The sequence below is a fragment of the Gallus gallus genome, chromosome 3 (assembly GCF_016699485.2).
Source record: "Gallus gallus isolate bGalGal1 chromosome 3, bGalGal1.mat.broiler.GRCg7b, whole genome shotgun sequence".
In the NCBI taxonomy this organism is placed as follows: Eukaryota; Metazoa; Chordata; class Aves; order Galliformes; family Phasianidae; genus Gallus; species Gallus gallus.
The window spans coordinates 56,437,201-56,452,716 of NC_052534.1; the positions used below are offsets into that span (position 1 = coordinate 56,437,201).

A 15,516-nucleotide genomic window follows, 5' to 3' on the forward strand; every position below is an offset into this window, starting at 1 on the left:
TAGAGTCCATACAAATTGCAAATTTAGCTCTGCTCCTCACATCTCAAGCCAATAACAGCTAAGAGAAAGAAAAAACAAACAAATCCTTGCCCCCACCCTTTCACCACCTTCAGAATTCTGTTCCTCTCAGAAAAACTTGAGAGAACTGGTGAGCTTTGCAGTGTGCCAGAGAAGTCAATGTGCATGGGCTAGTTTAGATCAAAGGGAGAAATGCCTACTAAAGTGCCAAGAGCTCCTTCACTACTATACCAAAAAAGCACCAGCTCACCTTTTCTGCTGGATGAAATATTGTGGAGGGAGATGAGCTGCTCTCTAACATGGGCAGGTCTGGGTCATTGGATACATTATGGAGCAAAAGAATAAATGACTTTCAGCTCCTTTTGGAAGGACCTCATCCTGGTGCACAAAGGCAATATGCTCACTGGGCAATAGACAGTACGTGCCAAATTCAGCCCTTCAGACTTTGGTTTCTGAGCTGGCTAGACAGGTGGTTCCAAAAGAAGTGCATCACAGTAATGTACTTCTCATAATGACCAAGGCTTATTGTTTCCTTCACTTCAGTGACTCAGTACACTGGGCCTGCTACAGCTCCCAGCTCTCTTCATTCTTGAGCCAGATGCTAATCAAGCAGATTCCTTAAAAAAAGTCTAGAAAAAACATTCTAGTCACTCAAGTTTCTCAACCATCCGAAGGCCAAAGTAGCCACCTCCTCTTCGCTTGCTCTCTCTGCAAGTGTTATTGAATCTTTTTGTACCTTTTTATGGGTGTCATAATGAAAGAAAACTTTAGGTAGCCATCTGGGTTCTTTTAGCATTCCTGGGAGCACATCCACCATATCCTTTCCAATCAAGAATGCTCACAGGATGACATCAATGATCCACTTGTCCTGTTTTATCTCACACAGTGGCCACTGCAGAATTTGCTCAAGGAGAGCACATGGAACAAGATGCTGAGGTCCAATCTTTGTACTTATCCTGCATCGTGCTTTTAGATTATAGATGTCATCAGGAACATCCTTACTTATTGCCAAAAGTATATGCTTTGCACCTTTTATCCATTAATTTGTCTGATTCACTTTGAGCTTCTTGAAATGCACTGACTTCACACTTTCTTGCAACAGAAAGTTGCAGAGGTTTATCACATGCTTTGAGGACACACAGTTTTTAAAATACACTTTAAATTATCTCCTATCGGTTTCAATCCACGTCCCTAATCTGGTATTACAGGATCTGGTAAATAAGTTTAGCACTCATCTTTTGCATTGCTCTTGCTATGGTAAATCAAGCCCATCTCTATTCAGCCTTCTCTCCAAACTGAAGTGAGCCTGCTGTTACACCTCCTTAATAACTTTTGGTGTACTTACTCCTAGCTTGTTGTGGAGACCATGAAGTAATCAAGATGTGGGGGCATAAAAGACTTTCTACAGTGAGAAAATTGTTCTCAATACCCGTCCCAATAGGGGCAGTTTTGGCTGCAGCTGAACATTGAGCCAACGGTGACAAAGAAACACTAACTCAGCATGGCTTGGATTATTCTAAATCATCACAATTTTTTTTTGGAGATGCCGAAATTAAGTTCAGGCAAGTGACTAGACTAATATAACACGCTGTGCAGAGATAGACACTTGCTTAAGCCCTGGAATATAACTCCCTTAATGTAGTGCACAGACTCCTAGATTCTGTCAGCTAGTGTGTTTACAATTACAGTGCATTGGATAAAACCGACAGTCCAAGAGTCTCTCCCATGCATATGAAACCATTTCACATCAATACCTGTCTTTTAGGTAGCCCTCACAGAATCATTATGGTTGGAAAAGATCATCTAGTCCAACCACCAGTCCATCCCCACCATGCCTCCTAACCATGTTCCTCAGTGCCACATCCACGTGCTTCCTGAACACCTCGAAGGACGGTGGCTCCACCACCTCCCTGTGCAGCCTGTGCCAATGCCTCACCACTCCTTCTGAGTTTTTCCTAATAGCCAACCTAAACCTCCGCGGCGCAACTCAAGGCCTTTACATTCTCCTCTACCTACAAGATATCCAGAGCACTGTATACAGGCGAACACCTGAATTATCAATAAAAATCAGTCAGTAACAAATCCTTCCCAATTTAAAACTTGTTTTCAATCAGTGAGAAAATTCAGCAGTACTCCATCTGAAGGCCAACGCGGAGCTGTTGTGTGACAGAAAAGAACGAGAAGTACGAACAGCTTCCTTTTCCCCCAGCGCTGCATGTCTTCTCCCTCCCCATGTACGCCACTGATGCACCTCCAAAAATATTTACGAGTTCTCATTCAAGTACTTCAGCTGATAAATTTAATATCACAATCCCTGGGGTAAGCAAAAAATAAAATACTGCATTGGCCTTCGCACATGTGGAGATTATATTACTTCACAATGAAACCCAGCAAGCTGCACGTTACAGCTTTTACCACAATCTCCTCGGTAGGAATGTTTCAAATACATTGCATATGTGTGAATACAATATAAGCATACTGAAATGCTTTGAACGCTGTAATACATCAGACACTTCGGGGAGGAGAAAAGAATGCTTTCACCTATCCTGGCTCTTATCTGAAGCCTGCACAGTCCTTTAGCGCTCCATTTGACACAGGTGTGTCCGAGCCTCACACGGCGCTGCCCACAAAGCCAACCTACGGAGCTGTTTTCTAAACAATCAGCTCCTTAAACACGTCCCCAAAACCCCAGCAAATGTGTATCTTATTCATTAATTAAGATATCTCTGTGAAAGAAAGAAAGCAGACAGTGCTGCTCGCTCTGTGTGTTACAGCTCTGAGAAAAACAGATTAAAGCAGCCACAGCTGTACAACAAAGCCCTTTGCTTTACGCACTCACATTTCTACACGCTGTAAAAGCTTAAACATCTGACTCATCTGGATTTTACAAGGCTATCACGCTGGAAAATATGCATAAAAATCGACGGCATTCAAAGGCGCTGAGGAGTTCCACGCCACGTTTGTTTCCTCCGCATCCGGCTCGCGGGATCACCGCAGCACCTGCTGCCGTAACTCTGCGGGAGCCTGCGGCGGGCCGCGCCGCCCGCGTAGCCGCAACAACAGCGCCCCCTTGTGTCCGGCCGGCACCGCGAGCGGCCGCATGGCGCCCGCCTGAGGGTAAGCGCGGCCCGGCGGGGCCTGTCCCAGCTGCACCCACACAGGCCTGCGGCTGGAGCCCGCCGGTGTACTGTGGCAGCTCCAGCACAGGGCTGTTATACAACCCCGTGTGTTCAGGTTATACAGAGGCGACAAATGACCAAAATAAATATATATATTTTTCCCTTTCTTCACAGCATAGCTCTGGGTCACTTTTAGGGTCTGTTTTCTCTTTGATTTAAGTGAACTGTAGAAACAACCGAGTCACAGAATGGCCCGGGTTGGAAGGGACCTCAAGGATCACGAAGCTCCAACCCCCCCGCCATAGGCAGGGCCACCAACCTCCACATTTCATACTAGACCAGGCTGCCCAGGGCCCCATCCAACCTGGCCTTGAACACCTCCAGGGATGGGGCATCCACAACCTCTCTGTGTTCCAGCCTGTTCCAGTACCTCATCACTTTCATAGTAAAGAACTTCCCTCTGACATCCAACCTAAATCTTCCCTACTTCAACTTACAACCATTTCCCCTTGTCCCACAGTATGCAACTGTTGTGACAAGGAATGTACGTGTCCCAAGAGTCAGCCTGTTGCTTGCTTTGAGCTTTGTAATCTGCCTATGACAATTTTTATCCCTCCACCTACTCTTCTGTTCCTTGATAGTTTGCCTCTCTATGGGCCAGTGCTAGAGGACAGAAAAAAGCATTTTGCTATTAATTTCGTGGATGATCACTGTCTGGAAAGTGATAGTGAAACAGTGGCCTCTTCAGATTCAACTCCAGATGTTGGGTAGAGAAAATCTAAACGCTTGGACTCACACATCTCACTGACTCAGCCTCCTGCTATTCCTGCTCTGCCCTCACCTGCTGATTATGTTCACCAGCCTTAGTAACTACCCATCACTTTCTGTTTCCCACAAATCCAACCCTCTCCCTTCACGCATCTTCTGAAACTGCTCCTTCTCTCTCCCCGCTTTCCAATTACACATCGTCTGTGAATAGAAACACTGAAAAATCTTTTCACTGAGAAGTCTAAGTTAATGGAGTTGTAAAAAATAAGTCCCCCTCACTTTATTCCCAACCAATCTCAGAAACATCTTTGCTACTTTAGCTGAAAAGTAAAAATATCAGTTAAATATATATCTGAAGAACTTCAAGCCATGGGAAATAAACTTAATAAAATGCTCACATATAAGTGGAATCTTATGGGAAAACATAATTAACAGGTTTTATATCCACAACACTGTTAACTCAGCCAATGACCACGTTATGGATTTAATAATATGATGGCCAGCCATACAAAAGGCTCAATTCCATCACTATTTCTCAGCTGTAGGACAGTCTAGCTAAAAGCTTTCTTCTCTTCTGAATATATGCAGACACTTTTCAGCTCCAAAAGGTATTTTTATGGGCATTTTCACACGGTTGCAAGCAGATGAGACACACATTTAAATTAACTTCCAAATCAAAGCTTTTAACATACGTTAAAATGTAATGGAAATTGCTAACCTTAAGATATATAATTTACTGGGACGAAAGCATAGGTGCTTTCCACAACAGTCAAGATAACCTGAAGTAGACTAGAAAACACGTGACTAAATTATGTATGTAATTTTCTGCACACAACTGTTACGGTTTGGGCTGATGCTTATTAGTTTGTAGTGAGGTTACGAGAAAAAAAAAAGAAATGCTAGTCTAAACACATAAAGCATTTAGTATTGTAACTACACTGCCCGTTCTCCGAGAGCACTCTTGTAACGAGCTGCTTTATGTCTTGTGGTTTTCTGTGGATTTTCCTTTTTTGGAGAGGGAGGAATAAAAACACTGCAGTTGAAAGTGATCAGCACATGCAGTTAATCACCTCTGAAGAAATTGCCCTTCTCATAAGATACTGTTGTGCAGCACCAGAAAGTCTGGGTGTAGGTTGCAGACAGCATATCAGCATGATGTTTTCCTAAAAGCATCCCTGGTTTACAGCACAAAAAGGAGAGGACTAATTTCTTTGCTTACTAGTTGAGCAGAATTCTTGTATCCCTTTTGCTACCAGTTCAAAGTGGGAAAATAAGAGGTGACAGCTGTTCAGTTTGCTGATCTAAATCCTATTCTCATTTAAATGCTCCATTTGAAAACAAATTTGCACATTTTTTGCAGCCTCAAAAAAAAAAGGTTTTTTTTTTTCCTATTTTTCCTATAGAACTCAGTTAATCATATTTGGTGATGACTTGTCCTAACCAAGATTAAAGCACCATCAGACTAACGTGAGGTTCTCTACATTCTCTTGCCCAAATTTTATTAGTTCAAAAGACATCTGAAGCTCTCAGAACACATTAGCTAGTGCAAATGGAGCCAGTGTGATGACTTAACACCAACAAAACATATGGTAACATCAGAACTGTGCAACTAGCATGTGGGTAACCACAAGCTGACAAGGAAATATTTTCCAACTCACTGCAGAACAAAACGTTCCTACGCATTGAGTCTTCTTATGCATTTGTTACAGAAATGATTTTCAATTCTTGTGTAATGCATCACCACCCAGAATTTTTTTTGCAAATACAGATACACACTACCCTGAAAGAACAGCCATTCCTGGGGCTTTGCTTGCCTCCTCTCACAAGAGGGTCTTGCAAAGAGGCTACAGGTTGCAAACTACCTGCCTGCAGATGCAGTTCCCAGGGAAAGCAGGATCCTGCAGAGTAAATGGGAAGGTGCACCTCCCTTTGTGGAAGCAGGGAGCACACACCAATGAAGAGAATGGGAACAGCTGGGCCTGGATGTTCCCAATAGGAACCCATTTGCTCAGAATACACTCCCCAGTGAAATACTCCCCCACAATTGTATTCAAATCCTTTTGGAATCACTATACAATTGGTTATTAAATATATTGCTGTCTTTTGATAGTCTGGGAGAACAGACTGAGACAGACCAATTAACCAATAATCACAAATCCCCCTTGGGTAGTACTCTTCATTTCTGAAAAGGTTTAACACTAACCATCCCTTTTCATAACATCTTAAGAACAGAAGGCTGTTAAGGAAATTTGGAAGAGCAAGGTAACCTTGCAGATGCTTAGGAGCTTGTCCCACATGTGAGGCTCAGCATATGAAAAAATGTATGCTGGTTTTTGTTTGGTGGTTTTTCTTTGGACAGATTACGCAACAGGCACCCAAGAACTGCCCACTGTGAGCAACAAATAACTGAAATAAGGCTGCATCAAAAAAGGCCCTGACAACTGCAAGACAAGCACTTTATGCATCAAACAGAAATGAATTAATGCCATGGTTGGCACCAAGAACATCAACCTGGAATTGCACAAAGAGAAGGAGATTGCTCCAAAGTGGTGGGAGAAATTGTACTCTAAACATCACTCTGAAGAGATGAGATGTTCAACTGCAAACCAAGCAGGAGTCAGTGTATATATATATATATATATATATATAAAACTGAAATACAGATGGCATCTTACAGGCTCAAAAGCCAGAATGATGCCCCTGTTTGCAATGAAAGAAAAGCATCAAGACATGTTGATCTTAACATCAAGACAATACTATAAACTGCCTTGCTGAGTTTGAAATAGACAGTCAGATAGCCATGAAGGATGAGTCAGATTCAGCTGAGATTTTTATTTGGATGTAAAACACATCCATGGAACAGAAGGGTGAAAGTCAGTAACTGCAGAAAGGAGAAATGAATTCATATATATTAAAATGTAGCTCACCAAATTCCATTCACATAAAGGCATTTCTCAAACATGTGCTGACATTGCATTTTGCTACCCTGAAGGAAGTAAAGCTGAAGGGTAATACTTTAATATTGTAATATTTGATCCACTCAAATATATGGATGAAAAAGGAAAATTCACCATAGCTTCTATTGACATATACCTTTATATATATATATATATATATATGGATATCTGAGGGTGTTTCATTTTTTTACTGTGGAGGGGGTTCTACAAAGCACGACCTCCATTCCCTTAAACACATACTCTTAAAACTAGGATCATTTCAGTTTTTCCCCCCCATCTGCCTTCGTAAACCTGTCCTAAGCATCTGCATTATGTTATCCAACACACTGGCTGCTAACAATACAATCAGTATAGAAGGTTACTAAGGGGGCATGGTTGTTTTTTTTCCTTCCCTCCCCCCCCCAACTCTGTCCTCAAAATACAAAGCTTTATTTTAACAAAGATTTAAAGTCTTTTGCTGTGGAAAGTGTCTTAGAATCGCTTCAATAAGGAAAAACAAAAAAGGAGGGGGGGAGGCAGGGAATGAAGCACGTTGGAATTGTAACTTTTTGGAGCAACAAAACAGGAAATTTGCTTTAATAAACACTTGTCTGCACATCAGCATAAAATATATTTGTTTCATAACTTGATTGTAAAATTTTACAAGGCAGTAACTTCACATACCAGATACTGGCCTGAATGCAGATTATTTCATTGCTTTTAGAAAAGAGCATCTGATCACTTTGCATTGGTATTTTTGCAGAGTATTAAGGCCCAAAACCTACTGTTGTGCTTCAAACAGTCAAACTTCTCTTACTGACACTAATCTCAATCAGGCTAGAGCTAAGGCAAACATATTCCTGCTATTTAGTGAGCTGGAGGGAAAACAGAAGTCATCCAATCAGATAAGCAAGTATAGATTGATTTGTACCTATTTTCCCCTGGTGGATATTTCTGCAGAACTCTGCCTAGTACCTCGTAATCTGTCAGCAGTACAAAATATCAGGCTTTGTTTTTAATAAACCAAACAGGTACAAAACCATAAATTCTAATTATTAAAGAAGTGTGCTTACTTTTCCTTACTGAAATATCCCCATTTTATGTAATACCGTACTTCATGCACGTCAACGAAAATAATTTTGCTTAAATGCTGTGAGAAGTCTGATTCCTTTAGAATTGGAGAAGCAGAGGAAAAGCTTCTGCAAATCATTACTCTCAAATCAGTTCTCATCAGTTCATATATTACATGACCCAGAAACTTCTGGGTCTAAGAGGAGGAAGCACAGTTACAGGTGCCTGGAGGTTCATATGTAGTGTTTCACTCCCATAATACTGTACCATCACCTACAGTAGCTACATAAAGTGATTAATGTGAATTTGGGTTATTCCATCAGTGGAACCCTCATTCAAAAATGCTGCCAACTCATGATAAGATTATAAATATGTGCATAATGACATAAGACAGCACATCTATTTTATCATCTGCCCAACTTTTAAAAAGATCCTAAAATTAAACATCTGCTTGCTGACAGTGACTGGAAGAATTTGTATCTACTTGACTATCAAGTTAATTGCATGTAACTACTGAGAAAAATGGGTCATTTCTGCTGCTCTTCTTCAGGTCACATGAATCATACCACACTTCTGTGCTTGCCCAGCATACAGTATCTGCTTTCAAAGGCAAGCACAAGTTAAAAATCCTTCTGATACTTCACACCTCAAACACACAATCCCCAGTGTAGAAGGCAAGACTAACATAGGTTTGTTCTGAGTTCCTTTACACCACTGGATGTGAGGCCTTCAGAAAGCAGAGCATGTTGTCTGCACCAACCTTAGCACAGAAGGAAAAGGGCACACTAATACTCGTGTGCTTATTTCACATATGGTTAAGGACACTGTGTGGTTTAATACTAAGCATTCTTCGTGCAGAACTGATGCTCACCAGCCACAACATTTTTAGCAATAAGTAGAACTGGTATATTCACTTCTCTCAGTAAGGCAGGCAGAACACTCTCTAAAGGAGTAGAGCCTACGGATGCATGTGCACAGCACCTTAATGCTGACAGCTCTGACCTCCAGCATTTATGCTGCTGAAGAGCTTCTCAGTGTACTACACTGGGAGATCCTGAAGTGAAGGAGCTGTCCTTATAATCTTTTCAGTGTGGAATCGGCTCCAACTGCACACTGTAAACACAACTACTTCCTTCTTAGCAACAAGATGCATGCAGTACAAGACCACTGCCATTATCCCATACTCTAGGGGGACTCAAACAGTAAAGCACGGAAAGTATTATCAGATCCCCAACAAGAACCAGTCAAATATATTCCATCAAAGTAGGAGGAAAGGGGTATGTATGCATTCAGATGCTTGAGCAGTTTTGACCTAAGACAAAAAAATATATATGTAAGACACAAGTAGTACAGGCCAGGATGACACACAGGTGCCTCTAAAAGAAAATGAGCTTCACTGCTCTCAAAATACTGGCTTTGAATCCCACACAGGATGTTTCTGTTAATACTAGCTGAAGTCTGCATACTCCACAACCAAGTAACATTTCTTTAAGGCACTTTTCTAGCTTTCTCCTCCACACAGAAACTGAGAATTTTGACCTGGGAAAGACCACCAGTTCAGGCAAAAGAGTTGTAACTGTTACTTCCAGAGAAAATAAATTCTGCTGCTTCCACATACCAGAAGGCAAATACCTGTACATTATTTGTTTAAACTCCCTTTATAGCCAAGTGAAGTCTACCTGAATAAGCAATTATTCTTCTCTACTGTCCCGTGGTCATTTTGTGCTTAAAAAAATGAAAACATTCACATTTTAACCAGTGACAGAAGCATCTGGAAAAGCTGTTTTCTTTCAGGTTCTCAGCCAGGGTTTCCTTAGATCTGAGCATGTAAACATAGATTTTGTTTTGATGAATCTTCATCCACTACCCCAGAGGAGCTTACTGTATTGCACATCTGTTGCTCTCAGCAGAGAATTTTAAGGACTCTACTATTCTCAGCAAGTAAAAATATTTAGTAGAGACATTTAAGAAAATTTCCAAGCCCTGCAGCACACAGGCACATTAACGTGGGCATTAGCCCCAGTTTCAGACCCCAGTTCCCTGTGAATTTAACTATAATGAAAAAAGAGGGCCAAGGAAAAGCAAACCTTAATGCAATTAGGATGGCCACTACCACCATCATTCCAGACAACTTCCCCAGCATGTACCTGGGAACGTTTTAGAAATATTACAGCCAAATAAGCATGGATATTTCATGCATTTTCAAACAGGAACAAAATCCCTTGAAAGATACAGCTCCTACACACAGGATAAACCATGCTTTAAAATGTGTCAATTTACAATAATTGAGCTTATTAGCCAAATCAACATAAATTGCAGTAGTCTTTCAATTCCATTTTGAAAGGAATATTCTAAACAATTTGTAAGAAACCTCCAGTAATCCAATGAGATCTACAACTGAGGATCTTATCTACAAGAGAATTTCTGTAGATTTCAATGGTAATTGGTAATGTAATTAGTAATATGAATTTAGTACTAGATGTAATTCGTTCACAATTAACAGATACACATTCCAGTTTTCCCAATGTACACATGCCCTATCCCAGTCAATTCATGTCCTATTTATCAGCATAATAAAGCAAATCCCTAGGAGTCCTCTTAGGGATGTTCCACTTTGCAGAAGATGCAACACATGCAGGAAAGGAGATATTAAACCTGCTCAGCTTTCCAGAAAGGTTTTGCTTAACAAGAAAAGTTTGTACCTGACCACTATTAATAAAACAAAGACAATGGACAAGTCACTGTTAAACACTGCCTTGTCTGAGCAATGAAATCTGAACTGTTTGGCTACCCTGACAGCAGAATACACATGCCCAATCATTGATGACAGTATTTCTTTTAAATAGGTAAGTAATTCCATGCAGTTTGTTTCAGAGCACAGTAAAGGAAAACACAACTAGTGTCAAGTTAGTCTCCTGAACAAATTAAGATTTATTTGAAGAATTTCTGCAACATCTCAGAAGATTTGGGTAACGATTAAGGCAGTTCTCCTCATTTGTTTCAGTAGAGGGAGCCAAATTTTCATCACAGATGCAGCAGTTACTTCAGACTTTCCCAGACAAGTTACTCTGGAAATGCTGTACAAGTACAGGCCTACACGCTGCCAAACTAGGTGCTAGCAAAGACCATAATCAACTATCAGCATTTCTGCAATTCAGAAGCTGTGTGAAGTTCCCCAAGTTGCAAACCGTGGTACAAACAGGAAAAGGAGCATCAAGGAATAAGAACTGCAAGGATTCCCATTACCTTTTTAAGAAACAGAATTCAAATATTGAGAAACTACTCCAAGACCTTTAAAGTCCTTAGATCTGCTGTTATCCTTTGCAATAACAAGAATAACCCCACCAGCACCCACCCATTAATCACACGCACACACACTCATCAGGCTCAAAATTTATTTTTCATTTCTTGCACTTGAAGTACTCTTCGATGACATCTTTGGCCTGAGATTCCTTGCCATAATCCTGTAACACAAAACGACCCATTATACACACGAAGACCCATTCTGAAGTTTACATCCTACTTTTAAAAGAACAGCTAGTATTCTGACATGTAACCTCAAGAGAAACCACATCTACCAGTTGCTTTCCCTTGGTTTGCTAATAAATGGCTTTTAATATAGGATGATTCTATTTCATTTAAGCATATAACCCACTGGTGAAGATCCATCCAAGCAGACAATTTCTGCTAAAGGAAACCAAATATATCAATATGTAGAACAGTAACAATTACTGCAATACATGCAGAATTCATTACTGCTTATGGTGAAGATGTAGCCATCTCTTGGGACCTCAAAGACAAGAAATTTTCTTCAAGGCTCGTACTGTGGCTTTACTTTACCAGTAGTGTTTTAAAACATGCCCTGCAAAACACTTTCAAGTTGAGCAGAGATTATTAACTGGTGTTTTTTCTCTTATTTTCTAGTTAAAAGCTTGTCTTTAATGCTTACTGGCAAGAGAACATAAACAATCACGTATTGCTCATTTCCAGAATTAAAGGAGTATCATCTTACTTTGACAACCACACAACTGCAGCCCACAACTTTGCGAGGTTTCCCTTCTCTGTCGATCTTGCAGAGTCCTACCCATTCACCCAGCTTTTTGTTGTCATCAACCTGCATAAAACATTACATCACATTAGAACTGTTTATTTCTAACATAACTATATTGAATAAAAACTGCTGTACTCTCAGAGGTATTGGGTAACATATGGCTGCTTTCCTCACAAGTATCAGTAGAGGGAGCCAAAGTCTCATCATTGTACAGCTCTTATGCTTTTAATTTGAAGAAAACTCACATTAAGACCCTACACACACTCTATAGCCACTATTTAATGGCTTCTTTTAATGAGCTCTGTTTCTTCATACACAGCATAAAAATACACTTCGACTTTATACTTCAAACACATCTTTAACCATTATTACATCCATGGCTTTTACACTGTTCACCTAAGAATGCCATTAAACTGAAAAGTCATTGCTGCTGTCACAAATTTTGCTTTCATAAACCAGAATTACAGTACAGTGATCTCAAAGGTTCATCTTTTTATATTCTGAACCAAGTAGATCAGCTCACAAGTACAGTAACTTCCAGACTTGTGTCCCAAGTTCTGACACTCACCTTTATCAGGTTGATCTGGTGTTCTGCACAAAGTGCTTCAACTAGCTTTACATACATGGGCTCATCACAATTTGAAGCCAGGACACAGAGATGGGCTTGGCGCCTTAAAAGAAGAAAAGGCAAATGTAACTTCAAATGCTGACCAATCCTCCTTAATAATCAAAACCAAGACAAACAAGATTCAGCACATGCATGTGTAGACAGCCACTTCAATTTAATTATAAAATACACCTATCATATAACCTACTACTTCCTGTTTCTCAAACACAACACAGTTCTTATGCATTGTTAGTTTCATTATGTGATTTTATACTATTTCAGAAGCTTCTAGAAACACCACTAAATTAATTCTCAGACACTAGAAAAAGCTGTGAGGAATAAACACTAAGTCCCATAAGCAACTAGTGTCTTCAGTAGAAAGCAACAAAATTGCAAGTTGCTTTTTGTCCTCTGTCTCAGATTACAGTCATCCAACATTAGGATTGTAATTACAAGAGTTTGAATTTCTATGCCACGTTTTTAAAAGCTCTTCAGAACAATCTTTTCTACTTACGTCCAAAGAAGCTGTTATGACAGGGCCCCAATTCTAATTACCATCTTTGTATACTGCAGTACAATGTTAAGAATATCAAAGGGATACCTGACAACAAAGAGAGCCGTATAGGTCTTCTATGCTTAACTTTATGTAATGTGACCACTGCAAACAAATTCCATGTTCTCTACAGCCTTCTCCACCATGAGCACCACCAGAACGTTTAAGAAGTTTCCAAGCAAGAACCATTTGACACAAATGCACCCAAGCCTTGTACAGATGTTATTCTTTTAATGCACAGTACATAGATTTGTCTCTTAACTCAAAAGAATTCTTGCCATCTAGTTTTCAATCAGTTACATTTCTCCTCCCTTCTCTTATTTGGTACCTTGTCTTACAGCTTTTTGCATACAGGTTTGTCAGACCACAGTTCTCACTCAAAAGGAGTGAAGGGGTATCCGACAATTTGTGAAGTCATCACTCAAACACTGTAGCTTTACACTTAAATGTTATTTAAAGGCTGATATTAGAAGCTTGTATCTGTGCACATATGTATCAGAAATAGTAGCTGCATATTACATCTAGCACATGTATGACAAACTTAATACTATTTTGATATAGTACCAAGTCAATTATTTACAGCCACATCAAAAAAAGTGAAGCTAACCAAAAAAGGCAAGCTGTTTTTATAAAAAAATTAAATCAGGTTTTCCAGTTCAAAACTGACATACATATTGGCCTTCTCAATTCTAATTCTTAACAAGTTTAGGGAGTTCCATCTTTTCTTAAAATGCAAGGTTAAAATAAACAGAGGCTGGATGTGGCTCTGGGCAGCCTGGTCCAGTGGTTGACAACCCTGCACATAGCAGGGGGGCTGAAACTACATCATCGTTATGGTCCTTTTCAACCCAGGCCATTCTATGATTCTATGAAGGTTTGTGAGCTTCAGGTTTCTAAAGCAGCATGCAACCAATGCCATTCCACCTTAATGTGCTTAACATACTTCTTCACAATACACATCACTCCATTTCACTATTCACAGTGAAAAGAAACACACCACTTACTTGTCCAAGGCTTTGGCTGCTTCACGAATACCACGAGCGAGGCCATCATGGATAAGTGCGGTCTTCAGCACTTCTTGGAGGGCGGTGTTAACATCCATTACACCTCCAGCAGTAATGCTAAACAGAAAGCAGACATCATTGCTTTGTCCATGCCAACATCTTCACAATCGTAAGCAGAAACTTCCCACTCACCTGCAAGCATTCAACTGCTAGAAGTTACATGAAAAAAAGCAAATGGAAGAGCAAAACCACAATAGCAACTGAAAAAAGTAGCAGTTAAGAGGAACCTGAAGACATTTTAAGCTTTATCGGTGAACCAGCCAGTTGTGGTCTCGTCATACTCCCTCACAAAGGGGTTGGCCGCGCACCCAGCCGTGCCACCAGCGCACCTCACACCGAGCGAGCACCCAGCCGCATGCAGCAGGTGGTGGCAGCGCGGCAGGGCCCGCCAGGCCCGATAGACCAGATACGACGCGTGGAGCCCGGACGCAGCGCTGAGCCTAGGCGCGGCCCGCCACCTCCTTCCCTGCCCCGCCACCCTCCCCGCCAGCCCCCGCCCCGCTCACCCTTCCTCGGCCATGGCCCTCTCGGTGGGTGCCGCTCCCGCCCGGCTTCCTGCTGCAAATACAGATACAGACCGCCCCGGTGAGTGCCGGCGGCCGCCCCGGAGACCCCGCCCAGCGCCCCCCCGCCACGATGGCCCACCGGCCGGGGAGATCCTGCCCGACAGGCCCCACCGCCACCATGGCCGCTCACCCCGCTGCCGCCGCGAGCCACAAGCGAAAGAGGGGGCGGGCCTTCCGCCTCACGCTCTTATAGAGTGCGAGGACCCCGCCGCGCGCGCTGGTGCGGAGGCTGTCCGCCGCGCTGCCTGATGCGCCTCTGCTGCCCTGCGCGGGTTGGCGGCACTGAGGGGGAAAAATGGGGGAAAATAAACCCTGCAAACAAGCGATCCTTACTTCAGGCTCTGCTATCTTTACGCGGTGGTCACCGCACTAAGCTGTGACTCAGAAGCCTGAATTTCTGTCAGGCGCTTCTTGCTTGCTCCCCTGTGGTCACTGAGATGGGATCCTCCGTGTCACCTGTGCCAGACCTGGCAACCTGAGCGTGGCAGAAAACACACAGTAATGAAAATAGGCAACAAATACTGGTAGCCATAGTCTGTGGCTGATGTAATGGAGGACATATGCCACCATTGTTGTCAGCCACCTTTGGTGCAAAGCCCTCTGATCTCCTACCTTCATGCAGTGTGGTGTGGGCCAAATGCGGGCAGTGAGGAGATGCTCAGTGATGGGAGTGCTGGAGGGGCAATGAGCGGTTTTATTAGTTGGAATGTATAAGATATTAGGAAAAATTTTGTCTCTGACGGACTGGTGAGGCATTGGCACA

At 41.8% G+C, this 15,516-nt stretch overlaps 1 protein-coding gene and 4 non-coding genes across 8 annotated transcripts; all 5 read right to left on the reverse strand.

Annotated features, from left to right (window-relative positions):
- Nucleotides 1–10,819: 10,819 nt before the first annotated feature.
- On the reverse strand, nucleotides 10,820–14,915 carry RPS12 (ribosomal protein S12). Of its 4 annotated transcripts, none has more exons than XM_015284105.4 (6): nucleotides 14,884–14,915; nucleotides 14,694–14,745; nucleotides 14,128–14,244; nucleotides 12,532–12,634; nucleotides 11,925–12,026; nucleotides 11,294–11,376 (listed from the first exon to the last, which is right to left on the reverse strand). In XM_015284105.4, the coding sequence occupies exons 2-6, from the start codon at nucleotides 14,705–14,707 to the stop codon at nucleotides 11,314–11,316; spliced, it is 399 nt and encodes a 132-aa protein (XP_015139591.1). In that variant the 5' UTR covers nucleotides 14,708–14,745; nucleotides 14,884–14,915; the 3' UTR covers nucleotides 11,294–11,313. The 4 variants fall into 4 exon arrangements, with proteins under 4 accessions (NP_001264840.1, XP_015139591.1, XP_040553069.1 ...); XM_040697135.2 differs by having other exon boundaries at nucleotides 14,833–14,915; NM_001277911.2 differs by lacking the exon at nucleotides 14,694–14,745 and having other exon boundaries at nucleotides 10,820–11,376; nucleotides 14,884–14,902.
- On the reverse strand, nucleotides 10,863–10,947 carry LOC112532243. The gene has a single exon (XR_003074700.1). It is a non-coding gene; the product is annotated as a small nucleolar RNA SNORD100 (small nucleolar RNA).
- LOC112532241 lies at nucleotides 11,681–11,817 on the reverse strand. The gene has a single exon (XR_003074698.2). It is a non-coding gene; the product is annotated as a small nucleolar RNA SNORA33 (small nucleolar RNA).
- Nucleotides 12,142–12,241, reverse strand: MIR1454 (microRNA 1454). The gene has a single exon (NR_035021.1). It is a non-coding gene; the product is annotated as a microRNA 1454 (primary transcript).
- On the reverse strand, nucleotides 13,478–13,550 carry LOC112532232. Its single transcript, XR_003074689.1, has one exon. It is a non-coding gene; the product is annotated as a small nucleolar RNA SNORD101 (small nucleolar RNA).
- Nucleotides 14,916–15,516: the final 601 nt, after the last annotated feature.

Coding starts and splice junctions, on each gene's coding strand:
- RPS12 (XM_015284105.4), bottom strand. Junction 12,027..12,531: donor ACCAGATCAACCTGATAAAG/GTGAGTGTCAGA, acceptor TGTTTTATGCAG/GTTGATGACAACAAAAAGCT. Junction 11,377..11,924: donor GCAGTTGTGTGGTTGTCAAA/GTAAGATGATAC, acceptor TTTGTGTTACAG/GATTATGGCAAGGAATCTCA.